General features: G+C 33.1%; 1 protein-coding gene and 1 pseudogene across 1 annotated transcript; both read right to left on the bottom strand.

Annotated features, from left to right (window-relative positions):
* Positions 1 to 4,729: 4,729 nt before the first annotated feature.
* LOC120163956 (mitogen-activated protein kinase kinase kinase ANP1-like) lies at positions 4,730 to 9,096 on the bottom strand. The gene is made up of 17 exons (XM_039173750.1): positions 8,621 to 9,096; positions 8,367 to 8,408; positions 8,105 to 8,170; positions 7,893 to 8,003; positions 7,738 to 7,818; positions 7,547 to 7,624; positions 7,350 to 7,432; positions 6,921 to 7,002; positions 6,736 to 6,836; positions 6,597 to 6,636; positions 6,441 to 6,500; positions 6,326 to 6,369; positions 6,026 to 6,230; positions 5,777 to 5,938; positions 5,351 to 5,688; positions 5,191 to 5,258; positions 4,730 to 4,992 (listed from the first exon to the last, which is right to left on the bottom strand). The coding sequence occupies exons 1-17, from the start codon at positions 8,909 to 8,911 to the stop codon at positions 4,889 to 4,891; spliced, it is 1,956 nt and encodes a 651-aa protein (XP_039029681.1). The 5' UTR covers positions 8,912 to 9,096; the 3' UTR covers positions 4,730 to 4,888.
* A 579-nt stretch (positions 9,097 to 9,675) lies between these two features.
* LOC120163938 lies at positions 9,676 to 12,210 on the bottom strand (annotated as a pseudogene).
* Between the last annotated feature and the right edge of the window lie 2,682 nt (positions 12,211 to 14,892).

A 14,892-nucleotide genomic window follows, 5' to 3' on the forward strand; every position in this document is an offset into this window, starting at 1 on the left:
TTGATTTGAGGGTTGATATCTGGCAGTCCTTTCACCATATTTGCTTTTGGTAACAACTTCAAACCCAAAAATCCTAGATTTCCATATCTTAAATGTCATAACCACAAATTATCTTTGATTGTCGTCTTCATGCACTTGATTTCTCCTAACTCGATGTCGATGGTAAAGAGATGATTTCAAGTCATGTCGACTTTAGCAATTAATTCTCTTTCTTTATTTTTAATGGTGAGGGAGCGATTCCTCATCTCCACTTCGTATCCTTTTTCTAGAAGTTAACCAAGACTAATAATGTTGCTTTTCAAAGCTAGTACATAATATACATTTGAGATGTATTTCTTTTCTCCATTCTTTTGCATAATGAGGACTTCACCTTTGCCGTTGACTTATGCGTGCGAGTCATCTCCAAAAGTTTCTCGGCCATGAATCGTTTCATCTAACTTCATAAATAACTCCTTTCGACCACACATGTGGCTGCTTGCACAGTTGTCTAGATATCAAAATATTTTTCTTGAATTCTTTATTTCCTTTACGAGTCAGGAAAACATTAGATTTTTTAATGTTTTCTTCTTCAATTGCTACTATATTATTTATTTCTTCTTGTTTAGGAGCTGAATGACACCATAACTAAAATGGCCAAACTTTTTGCAGTTATAACATTGTACCTGTGATTTATTTCCTTATTGATATTGACCTCGACCTCTGCCTCTAAATCCTCTTCTACGGCCTGATGTTTAGTTGTTTTCACTTGATTGAGTGGTGTCAGACGAACGACCACCACGTCCACGAGTTTCTCATCCACCTCTAAATCTGTCACGATAACCACCACAACCTCGTATATAATTGTTGCTAGTTTCACCTTCATTGACATTCATCTTACTTTGCAAGACTTGCTCTAAATTAGTATCTTCATTTTGCTTCAGCTTCTTCTCATGGGCTTGAAGTGAGCCCACAAGCTCATCAATTGATATATGTGACAAATTTTTCGATTCTTCGATTGTCACGACCACGTAGTCAAATTTTCGTGTCAGCGACCATAAATTTTTTTCCATCACTCTGACTTCATCGAGTGATTCTCCATTCCTTTTCATTTCGTTTACTACCGCTTTGACACGACTAACATAATCATCTATGCATTATGTATTTTTCATTTTCAATATTTCAAACTTCGCTCTTAAAGATTGTAATCGTACCTTTTTTGCCTTTTCGACACCTTGAAGAGAATTTTGCAAAATCTCCCATGCTTGTTTTGCGGTCTTTGTATCAGATATGTTTTCAAAAGTTGATTCTTCAACTCCTTGAAAAATAAAAAATAGTGTCCTCTTGTCTTTCTTACGGGAACATCAAAAACATCTAAATAAGTCAAGAACGTGAGGAGGGCTGAGGGGCATTGAGGTAAGATACACAAATGCCCTCTTATCTGACAAGATCCGACAACCCGCGATCGACTCGCTCAATAAACATCCCTAACTCCAATTAAGGGAACATCAAAAACATCAAACACCTTTAATGGACGCAATCAAAACAGTGATGAAGCTCCATTCCTAATACGAGACACTAAACAATACTCGTCGCACATGTTGATGAACAAACGCGGGGTAATGATTCACGGTGATTTTAAAAGGTAAATATAGTTGAAATTTGAGTTGGGATTTAATTCGATTGGTAACCTACAAACACAGTGTGAAATTCATTGATTAATTTATAGACCATTCTTATTCTGCTTTAATTTCAAAACTAGCAATTGTTCCTTTAATTAACACAACTGATTCAAAATTCAGAAAGTGTAATTGAAAAGGAAAAGTAGATTAGATTGTTCAAGAAATCCATAGGATTTTGACATTATTATTAATGAGATTCGGGCACATAAAGCAGTGAATTTCAAAAACAATAAAAGAAAATTCAACAAGGGTATGTACATTGGCAGTTAGCCCAAACAGGATAAGTACAAACTCCGGTAGCCTTTTTTCCATGCACATAAATGCACAGTTCCAAGCAAAATTCATTATAGCAACCTTCAATTGGCATAGTTGATCTGCATATTTTCTCTGCTGCAGCTTCTTTTTCTACGTGCATTAAAATCCCAAAAATGTTTATTATATATAATAAACATAATCAAATTCTTCATCATATAGCACGAACCAACTGATCTCGATAGTAAAAGAATTATTGTTATTTCTTGAGTTCCCGAGATCGAACATTCAATGTCAAATAATTGAGAGTTATCTTTAAACAGATATTGTCTTGTACTTACCCCAGATTAACAAAAAAAAATTCATCATATAAATATATTAAAAGGAAAGTATATATATATGTAGACAGAAGTCGGGATGGACCCAGAGGGAGCGGTTTACCCCTAAAAAATTTAATTTTTTATAAATTTTAAATATATTTTATGTTGAAATTTTGTTTTTGTCCCCTAAAATTTTATAAGTTTATTTCTCCTTTAAAAATTTATAAATTTGTCACCATTAATATAAAATCATACGTCTGTTACTTGTGTAGAATATAAGTAAAAGAAAATATATAGGAGTAAAATACCTGCTGCAAGAAGAAGAACCAACATGAATATAACAGACATCTTGAAACTCTTCATACTTTCTTCTCTATGAATATAACATGAATATGCAAATTCTCTTGAATTTATAAGTGGTTGAGGGGACAAGTTATTGAAGAGGACTAGTCAGAGAATATTCAAAATCACTTTGATTTTTTTTCTTTATTTACGAAAAAAAGTTTGTTTTCAAATTTATATTAATTATTAGGATACATTGCATTTTAGTCATCCAATTATCACTTTAATTCTATTTTGGTCATTCAGTTATTTTTTTTAAAATTCATACCTAATGTTACGTTTTGGTCACACGTCGTGACATTATCATAAGGTGACACGTTAACATCATCGTTATTTTTTTAAAGGCCTGGTGACCAAAACGTAATTTTAAAAAATAATAATAATTAAGTGACCAAAACAGAATAAAAGTGACAGTTGTGGATGATTAAATATGTAATTTAATAAATAATTAGGGGAAATTCTTAATATTTTATTAATAAATTTAACAAAAGAGTTAAAATTGAAAAATATTTAATAAATAATTATTTGTGTAGGACAAAGTGTGAGTAGTATTTAATTTTAACCCCCTACGTTTTAAAATATATCCCATCCATTAATATTCCCGAACTAACTCAAGCATTAAAGCAATCATATTTAATTACATTTACTGTCATGGAGAACGAAAATATATATATATATATATCCGTTCTGAACGTTTTTTTTTTAATTTATAAAAAATATTATCTCATAATGGTTTTTTATATAAATTTTAGGTTCGAGTAATTATATTTATAAGTCGTGTATTACTAATAATTTAAATAAATAAAAAAATAAATAATAGCCTATATTATTTAAAAAATATATATTGATTACCCATATAACTTGAATGGATAATATTAGATTATGACAAAAGAAGCTTTCCTAATAAATTGTTAACCTTCTTCTCCCAACTAGAAGAAAAGAAAGTGCAGAATTATGATCAGTTTTTTTTCTCGCCTTGGCTTACCATGTTTGTGTATCATGTTTATACACATATAAAATTATAAAGGTTTAATGGCCACTTTTATCCCTATAGTAAATCTAATTAATCTTTTTCGTCCTTATCGTTTTTTATCAATTTAACCCTCGAAGTTGTTTAGCGTGTTCATTCTAACCCTTGAAGTCCATGGACCGTTTTGACCAACATAATTATGAATCTTCTGCGTCTGTGGATTAAGGGATTATACTAAAATATTTATTAAACACAATGATTAAAATAATTGTTCAAAATTTTATTATTTATTTCACTGAGATTAAAGGATTAGGTCAATTTTATTTTTGAGAATTTTTTTCCCGTTTTATTTAGTAAATATTTGAAATATTTTATTATATTTTTAATAAATGTCACGTCATCATCAAGTCATGTCCATAATATTGATTTATATGAAAATCGCTGGTGTTGAAAATGTAATAGACTAGCGGTTCTGTTAGGCAAAACGTCAATAAACTTCGAGGGCTAAGATAAACACCCTAAATAACTTAAAATGCTAAATTGATAAAAAGACGAAATTGATAAATTAAATTTACTACCAGAACAAAAGTAACCTTTTCAGCCAACTATAAACAATCGGCGAATGAATTTCATTGCTTAATTTATAGATTATTCTTGTTTTTCCTTCTCATCGGATGAGAGTATTCCTAAAATTGGAAATTGTTCCTTAATTTACCCAACTGATCATTCCAAATTCATATAGTATAGCCGAAAAAGAAAAGTAGAATATTCAAGAAATCCATAGGGTTTTGACATAACTACTACTGAGATTTGGTCACATGAAGCAGAAAATTGGTAAGTACAATGGCAACTACCCCAAAACCAGAAGAATGAACGTGAAGACAGATTCTACTGAAGTAAACTGTTAATAAGAGATATAAAGTATTTTGCAATGTCCATTTTACTGATTGATGTTAAAGTTTGTAGACAGATTCTATCACTCTTTGGGCTGTGTTAATTAAAGAAAGAACAGAAGAATGAACGTGAAGAGATAGGCAAAGATTACAATCCTGTTAGCAAAATCTCATCATTATTATTCTACATCGGTAATACATATATGCACCAGACACTTATGGAAAAGTATACTAAACCTCTCAAAGCCAGTAAAACCACGAGGGACAAAGCAAAAAGTAATATATATTATGTTTGAGTAACAAACATCAGCTATCGCCTTCGAAAGGGCAAATTTGCATAGGAAGCAATTGTTTTCCTGCGACCCTAACAAAGCTCACTGAAAATTAAATGTAAATGTTAAGATGAACTCGTGTTGGTACTTCACAGGAGGTGCTGTTTACTCTAAAATGCACTCATTTGCTTGGAGATGCAAACCTTGTCCGATCTCTTTGCCTGTTTAAAGCTCTATCCTTAGGTGAAGAAGTCTTCCCTCCCAAACCAGCTTGGCGCAGCATCTCTGCAAAAAATTCATTGTTATTTGTAAACTATATGGATAATCAACATACTATCTCAAGACAAAGTTGCTCTCTGGATAATTGATACAATTGTTTGGTTTTGCATAAATATATTATGATAGTTCAATTGAAAAATTACTAGAGTCAGTCAACTATTTACTAAGCAAACATGGAAGAAGAAAGGAACCAAGCATATCTACCTCGCTTTCTCTCAAGCTCTTGGTCAAGCTCTTCTTTCCACTTCCTTTGCCTCTCAGAGAATATTAAACTGTGAATAGCAAATAATTGCATTTCAGGGCTACCCCATAACAGAGATTCAATATGAGGGAGGCAACAAAAACCAAGCAACTATGGACTAACCTTGGGCTGTTCGGTTCTGGCTGGCCATCAACTAGAAGCCCTTTCCAATCACCATGCTGAGGTGATGAATTGTCCTGTGGAGTTTGTTCACTAGCATTACCAACATTTGATACGCGCCTGCTATTAGTACTCCCTGGACTTCCTGTACTAATAGCATCTGTTGCTGAAGATGGAGTGCCAACGGGAGCACGACTTGGGGATCTGCTTTTAGGAGGTAATTTCAAGTAATTCGGCGGTGTCTCATCACGTTTCTCAACAAAACTTGGGGAGGATGATAAATTTAAGCTGTTGTAGAACTCTTCATATAATGGTGTTTGCAGCTTCTTTAGTTCCAAAGCCTGAGGTATTAGTCAACATTTCAGTGTCACAACAATCTTTGAGGCCAAATTTAGAAGGAACTGACAGCCCAAGGGCTAATAATAGTACCTTCACATCCAGAAAAGCACTAATTTTTGATTCCGTGAGTTCATCATCATCTTCAGAGAAAGATGGCTCACCTGTATATGAAAAATTATTTCCCTCTTCACCACAAGTAGTGGGGAAACCGACTGGTACCATTTCAGGATCTTTATGACTGGGATCAGAACTCTAAACAAAAAGGATGACTCGTTAATTAGTAGCTGTAACACTCAAATAACTAAAATATCTGAACCTTGATAAATCCATAGTAGATACCTGGTTAACATTATCAAGCATTGAAGCAGAACAAACCGCGACTTTGCTCACAATAGAATCATCTTTGCCGATCAGACACATATCATCTTCACTGCAGTTCAATCTCAAATCTTTGCTTTCTGAAAACTTCTCGACGAATGCATTTGAGCAGTTAAGACTACCCAGATTACAGATATCAGCTGAGTCATAGCACCTTGAAACTTGACTGGAAAGAAAATTGACGTCATTGTTAGACCTTGCCAGGTTGACAATGGAGTTACTCAGTTTACACGTTCAAGCGAGCCATATTGTAATACTTACAGTTCTTCATTGTTAGTGTATGGTGAAGGGATTTCCGAATTATCCTGATGAAAAAACATCTTTTAGAAGTAAATTGGGGGGGGAACGACAAACAATACAGTTCAAGTGCACTGACCATTATTGGAGCATGCAAAACAGGATTGGAGTCCTGGGATTCTCCAGTAACAAAGGGATGCTGCATTTATTTCAAAATTGGAGAATATTAAACCCACAATAGTTGCTGAACATAATGTCCAAAACCCAAACGACAAAGGGTAATTTAGTCAATTACCTTTAGTAGTTCGGATGCTACTTGCCTCAACTCTGGTTCCCTGATATTACATAACTCAAACATCACAGATTTGAAGAGGAAAAATGGCCAGAAAATATATCTTACGATATTTGCTCTCAGAATCAATTAAAAAATATACTTTTGCAAGCATTTCAGCAGAAAATCTTTTGCTTCAGAAGAAAGATGCTCTGGAATAGGTGGATGAGACTTTGTTGTCCCGACATGGTAGAGTGCAGCAGCCTGAAAAGAAAACACATTAAGTGCAATGATTAAAGAACCACCTGATAGAACATATCTTTGAATTTGAAATGTCAAGTGATCTACCTCTTGGTATTGCTGGCTCCAAGGAGGCTTTCCAGTGGCCATCTCAATTACCGTACAGCCAACACTCCATATATCAGCAGAACTAGAAATTATGTCCAGTATATTCATAAAGTAACAGTAAGTTTCGGTACATCAGTAGACTATAAATAATCATATCAAGTATCAGTTATTATAATCTACAGAGAACCATTATGCATGCAGAAAATGTAGGTAATAAAATATGATCAGAACGTGAAATGCTAAAGAGTAAAGGCTAGCCAAACAGCTCTAGCATCATTTAAATGCTTCAAGAAATATAGAATAGGACCCCTAGAAAACTATTGTAGTCCAATTCACAGAAAGCTAACCAATTCTGACTTCTAAAGATGTCAAAGAAAACTAGAAGAGATGAATACAATTAGACTTATGAAGAGGTTAATTTATTCTTACAAACTATGTCCGATCTGCAAAATGACTTCAGGAGCCATCCAATATGGAGTACCCTTCATAGACTTGGCACCAGTAATGGTAGCCTGTAAAAACACCCTGTACCTTATTATAAAAGTACTAATTTGAAGAAAAGTACATTCTACAATGGAGAAAAATCATAAAAATGTGAAGATAAGGTTAAACGGTTGTGTAATTACCAGTTCAACGACCTGTTTGGAAGCACCAAAATCAGCAAGTTTAATGTTTCCCTTATTATCTACCAAGATGTTTGCCCCCTTTCAATGGAAAAATGAACAAATTAATCACTAACCAGAAAAAGGAGAAGATAGAAAGAAAACTAAGGTCCCTTCTCTGTTTATGATATTAATGTCCGGAAAAGGAAATGTACCTTAATGTCCCTGTGCATAATGCCATTGCTGTGTAAATACTCAAGGCCCAATAATAACTGGTTTGTGTATTTTCTTATCACCTATTAGATAAATCGGTAGACAAGCTTAGCATTAAAACAGCCAAATTAAAAAACTTTTATAATCCAAGACTTACGGCTTCGGGGAAGGGTCCAAATTTTCCCAAAAGGGACGATATTGATCCACCAGGCACGAATTCGAGCAAGATATTTAAAGTTTCCTCCTCTCTCACTGTTCCCAAATATCTCTGAAGATGGAAAGTAATATCCCAATAAATAAAGCGTGATAGCCATAGCCTTCATTGATTAAATTCAACCGATACAATAAAACAGAACAGCTATTACTTACAACAATGTTTGGATGTGAGAGATTCTTGAGAAGCTTTACTTCTTCCTCCAGCTCCCTAATATGAGCCTACTCACATAACAATATTCAAATCAAATTTGATCATGTACTCACTAAATTAACAATGAGATGATAAATTAATACCAATAATAATAAGTGGAAAATTCCATTCATCATATAAACCTCGATAGGCATTTCATTGGAAGCAAACAGAAACTTTCATATTCAGAGAAAATGAAAAAGAACTATTGTTCAAAGATCAAACCTGTGTTTTTTCCTTTGAAGCACTGCTTGCTGCAATTAGCACCTGAAACAACAAAAGCCAACAAATGAGATCTAATCCACTTAAACAAAAAACCAAAATCCATGAAACCAACCAAAAATTCAAAAGAAAGAATTCTAACTTGAAACCAACTGCAAATCCACTTCAGAATTTCAATTTTGAACCACAATTAAACTACAACCCATCAAACAAACTCCAAAAAGAATCCAAAAAAGAGTACAAAAAAGAAAAGAAACCTCTTTTACAGCAAGAAGCTCTCCAGAATCAAGATTCATGCCCATATAAACCCTGCCAAATGCACCGGACCCAATCAACTCTCCTTTGCGCCATCGGATCAGAGGAGGAGAAGGCAACGGAGAGGAAGTCTTGGAGAAAACCCGTGATTTGCGGATGCAATAATTTATCTTTTCGACAAAGGCATTGGCTGTGATTGCCAATGGAGGACTATTTTCTGGGGTGCTATTGTTGTTCTCTGGGGTTGGATGGAACACCAGTGAACGGCGAACTGCTCCGAAGAGGTCTTGCATTTGCAAACAGTTGAGGAACCAAAAAAAATATGGACAAACTGGAAAGAGCGAGATTGGAGAGTGAGTTAACTCGTCAAAGTTTCCATCTTTAATTTCCTACTTTTGATTCTTCATTTTCTGGTCGGCAAGAAATTAAAATAAAAAATGAAACTTTGGAGTTGGAGAGAGAGAGAAAGAGAGGAGGGAAAAGGTAGGTTGGGTCCACTTTTCAAAAATACCAATAATTTTCTTTTTTTAAAAAATTAATTATTAAGTACTTGAATTATCCGTTCAGCTCATACTCTTAATCTTATGTCGTGAAATCGAGTCTCATCGTAGACAATTCATAATTCTAATTGCCGGATGTCTCTCACGGGAGTTGCCCTCAACCTATCGTTAGGGGCAGCCTACTATCCTAACTCCCCTTACCCCATTATATATGAAAATAAGATTAACTAAAAAAAATGAATTTCTAAAATAAGAAAATGAATATGAATATTAGAAAAAAAATATGAATTTCTAAAATATTATAACTATATATATACATATAAATTATTTTTAAAATTCAATAAAAGTTAAATAATTTTTAATCCAATAAATAATACTTATGAATACCAATTTCAGATTATCTCTGATAATTATTGAACTTCACAAAAGTATATCTTACTTTTAGTACCATTAAGGTTCAAAAGCTAAAAAAAATCAAATCTGAAACCTCCAAGTAGACGAAACAAAAATTTATGATTTTTCTAACATTTGATATTTTGGAACAATTTGAAGGGGGAGGAATGAGCCATAAACCCTAGCTTCAAACCTTGAATCTTAAATTCAGATTACAGAATGACATAAAATTTATGATTTTTTCTCAAGAATTTGACACCCTTTTCTTTATTGAACAAGACTGTACTGTCTGGGATCAGTTAGACTTATCTTCCAATGTTCATCAGGCAGGCTTAGATTCTTGGCAACCATTCTCCAACTCTTTATCCTCCAATCCATGTCTTGGGTCAACCTACAGTATTGTTGGAGTCACTCAGGCATTTCATCATACAGTTGCCACCATTTCTCATGAGCCTTATCACTCGCAAAAACATGTCTTTCCTTTCGATCCCAATTACAATCATAGTCTCTGTAACACATCCATGGCTTCAAACCCAGATAATGTATAGCATAAACATCATCGGGTACGTTTTTACGATCGGAACTTTGGTTGCCCTCAAAGAATTTGAGGAAATTCACCTGAGAAGGCACCCTATGCCACCAAGTGAACACTTCGTTGAGAAACCCCTGGTCCCCCTCCGTTGTACGAACCCACTTTGAAACGCTTCGCCATCAGATCTTCGAACATACACAGCGAAGGCTCGATCACCATGATCCCGGAATTGAACCGCGTTTCGTCGTTGCCGGCGGCCGAGAGCTGAGGGTAGAAGAAGAGGCCATCCATGTTTTTGAAAACAAGGAGATCCGAATCGATGAAAACGACCTTGTGGTACCATGTGAGCAACCAGATTCGGAGCTTGCTGTAATTCCATTCGTTGTATGAACCTTTCTCGGCGAAGGTGCTTCGGATTCGTTCGATTTGCCTGGTTTTCCAACAGGCGGCTCTTAGACCTGTTAGGGATTTTGGGGAGATGTGTTCATCATGAAGCAGCAGTAAATCTCTCGTCGAATTGGTCCGGATAATGCTCTGTGCCAAAGCTATTGCGCCGCAAACATAAGCTTCCGATGAGTGAAGAACTGTTACGTAGGCTTCCTTGTGATTGAAATGGCTGCTTTTCAGCTTGTTTTGCTTTGCATCATCTGCGGAATATTAATCAATTGTTACTACTCAATTCTGATAATGCGGTTATTTCAATTCAGTTTATTTTATTCTTAAATATTAGGATTTAAATTTTATCTTATTTAAAATATAATTATCAATATTTGATTTATTAAATAATTAATCTAGATCAAATACTACTTAGGTTCAATATTAGAGTAACTTAGTCTTCAAAGAAATTCAAATTTAGATAAACCGACTTTTAATCATGAAATTGATAATTTCTTTCACTTTGATCCCTAAACTTTTTATGATTGATATTACTCCCTGAATTTGATATTTATTTTCCACATTTAACCTATTTAGTGATGTAAGAGTATAAGATTATATCACATGACACAATCTTAGAGTACCAAGACATCAAAATGAACAAAAATCCACATTTAACCTCTTTAGTGATGTAAGACTATAAGATTATATCACATGACACAATCTTAGAGTACCAAGACATCAAAATGAACAAAAATCCAAATTTAGGGACTAATATGAAAGAAATTAACAAGGACCGTTATGGGAAAAATTATCACATCAGAACTTAACTTATGCCACCTTACCAAAAGCTGTATAAATTTATATGACTTCTCTCTTTTTGGCATGGTAATCAAGTCATAATTAAAAGTTCGGTCGATGATTTTTATAAAAAGTATATATACTTTTTTTATATTAAAAGTGAATAAAATGATTTTATAAATTAAATAAATTTTTGGAATATGTATGCTTGGTAAATCATGAAAGCAACACACACAAAATGTATAGAAACTAAAACAAACCTGTTTTTCCAAATTGATAAGCAATATGGCATGTTCCAAAAGGCATGAGCACCTTTTGTTTCAACCTCCTCAACTCAGGCTTGTACACCCAATGATCCCCTTCTTTCCTCAACAGGTCATCGCATCTGAATATCTCCGGCATCGGCCCACAATTGCCGACGAACACCGCGTATCTCATGGCCCTACCGGTCCTTTCCAAAAGAGTGGCCACCACAAGGTTCACTTGTAACCTAAACACATCCCTCATACCTGCCTTAATTGTCCACCCTTCACACGGTACCCTAGCCACCACGACGTCGAGGTCTCGGTTCTCCTCCGCCGGCCGTGGCATGGGGATCTCCGGACACGTTGGCGGGAGAGAGTCGAGATCTTCATTGATCCAAACTGGGGAAAAATCCTCCCATTTCCTTGCCTTAGACACGATCAAAATGTACGTGAACAATACTAACAATCAAACCATGTCCATGAACTTTAAGTTGACTATCTTCTTCCTTATTGAAATTAACAAAGCCAATCTTAATCTTCTGATTACCACTAATCTCTTCTTGAATAAGATCAAACCACCTCGGATTCTCAAACACATGATTGGTTCGATCCGTCTCGAGTCTAAGGGAATCGATAACATTATATTTCGATCCGAACAACGAAATGAGAAATAGAAGTGATAAAGAGAGAAGTATAAGGGAGACAGTGAAGAGTTTTTGGTTAGAATGGAGGGTTTTGGCAGCCATTTTTGGTACTTGGGATAAGCTCTTCACGCTGGATTATATATAAGGTAAATACATATTTAAAGGGTTGGTAGTGTTTAGGAATTAGGCAATTATATGGATGTGCATGGGTGCATGGGTGGTAAGTTGTTAACTTTTGAGCACTAATGACGTGTTAAGATTTGATGTATAATTTTTAACAAATATTATCTTATACTCACTTTAAGGTATTAAAAAATCGATGTATAATAACTATATTTACATTATCGATGTAGAATCTATGTATTTGACCTAAAAAAATTAACGAAATGATCCGTTTTTGTTAAAATTTTGACAGCAAATAATGTGACAGTTAATAAAATTAACGTAATAATAAATTTAAGGATAAACTATGCATTTAGTACCTAAACTATTAGTTTTGATACGTTTTAGTACCTAAATTTTTAATTTTTTTTAAAATCATACCTAATGTTTAGTTTTTGTTTCATTTTAGTATCATGTCGTTAAAAATTTAACGTGTTTAGTACTTAAACTATCAGTTTTGGTCAATGTTAGTACCTTTAACTTTCACTTTAAAAAAACTTAATGTTAAATTTTTAACAAATGTACTAAAATGAAATAAAAATTAAACTTTAAGTATGATTTTAAAAAATGAAAGTTTAAGTACTAAAATAGATCAAAACTGATAGTTTATATACTAAATGTATAATTTACCCTAAATTTAACCCTCAAATTCTACATTTTATTATAATTTCGTCTTGTAGGCGTCTACTTGATTAGTAAACTCACAAAGATCTAACCCTCCTACGACCGGAACAAACAATTTTGGCTCGTATTGCCTCATTGCTAATAATAGGGCAAATTCACTTCTGCCTCAAACCCTAATACCCAAAGCTAAGAGGTCTATTATTTTCCTGATGTTGGGATGAGTTGGGTTTAATTGTTGAACATTATGCTAAGCAACTCCTTCACCATCACATTTTTATTTGATTTGGTCTTTAACGTGGACGAACGCAAGAATTTTTGTCAGTTGTACGAACTTAAGAAATTATATTAAAGTTTTACGAGGTATAAAATTATAAAACTTCCGAAATTACGAAATAAGATAAAAAGGTAGATGGATTTGGGAATTTTGAGTACTTTTTTTTTATGGCTATAAAAAGTTTCCAGTTGATCTAAGATTTTCAGCTTGGACCGTGAGAATCGAATAGATCTCGACTCCTATAGAAAAAATAGGATAAACTATTTATTTAGTCACTCAATTTTAATTTTATTTCTGTTTGATTATTCAATCTTAATTTTTTTTAAATTTTATTATTCAAATTTTTATTTTTATTTTCTTCACCTAACCGTTAATTGTGTAATGGCAACCGGCAAGCAGCAAGATATTGCATTTTGGACAGATTTAGTTATGAAAATATGCTAATTATATTTTACCCAATTTTATCAAAATTGAATGTTCTCACGTTTCAAAATTTAATTTTATCAAGGCGTATTTTTATCAATGTTACAAAAAGGTGTCATAATAGTTGATGAAATTAAAATCTAGTCCCAAATTGAGAAAAAATGTCAGCTTGGGAGAAAATGTTAAATATGAGGACCAATTTAGTAATTAAACTTTTTTTTCTAAGTCAAGATTTAATTGCGGGAATAACAGAAATTTAACTGGAGCGACCAATTTGTTTGATACGAATTATATAGGAGCTGTTTTACTCATTTTTTTAATAAAGAGACCAAAATGTAATTTACCGTTTTTTGAATAAATCTAGGGCCAATATAAGATTGTATATGTTTAAATATTTTTAATATTTTGACAATGAACCCGAGATCTCAAAAAATAACAAGTCTCTTAATCACTAAAATTTTTTGATTTGTGCATGTAAATTCATCACTTGCTATAAGTACTTTTGTGAAACTATTACCATTAATTGAAGGTCAAACCGTAAGTTTGATATTGTTTTTGAAAAATAGGTTTGAAAAATGATGTTAGAAAATATTTTTAAAAATAATTTCTAAAAGTTAAGTTTAAGATTTTAGTGTTTGATATTATAATTTTAAAATATTTTAATGAGATGAAATGTTCTTTTTAAACATTATAACACAAATATAATTATAATAAAAAAATTCTTCAGAAAACATATATAATTAATACATATTTTATAAAAGCAATTAAATTTTAATTTTTTTCTAGTTAAAGGAGTAGAACCCATACATCACAGTAAGGGTAAAAGTATAACTTTGTTTTTAAATGAAAATTTTAATTGAAAAAATTAGAAAATTCAATTTTTACGGTTAATTTTAAAAAAATCTAAATGTATTTTTACTTTTAATTTTATCGGTTTGGTAATAATTTTATTTTCAAGCATAATTTTTGGATTAAAAGTGCATTTAGACTTAGTACGAACCCCTAATATGATGTTTACTAATAAGAAAACGTTTTAAATATTTTTTAGATGCAAACCATGTGGTTTTGGAAGGAAACTTCCAATGGCCAAGAAAAAAAGGTTGCTTGTTTCTCGGAAAATAATTTTTAAGAATTTTCTGATCTATATGAAAATTTTCACAATCAATCACTTTCTCTCTCATTAATGGCTCAAGATTGGGGTCAATTTTGGTTCCTTGGTAAGGGTGTAAACGAGCCGAGTCGAGATCGAGTATTATTGAGCTCGACTCGAACTTGAAATCCTGAACTGAAGCTCGTGAGCA

The sequence above is a fragment of the Hibiscus syriacus genome, unplaced genomic scaffold, assembly GCF_006381635.1.
Source record: "Hibiscus syriacus cultivar Baekdansim isolate YM2019G1 unplaced genomic scaffold, ASM638163v2 tig00111503_pilon, whole genome shotgun sequence".
In the NCBI taxonomy this organism is placed as follows: domain Eukaryota; kingdom Viridiplantae; phylum Streptophyta; class Magnoliopsida; order Malvales; family Malvaceae; genus Hibiscus; species Hibiscus syriacus.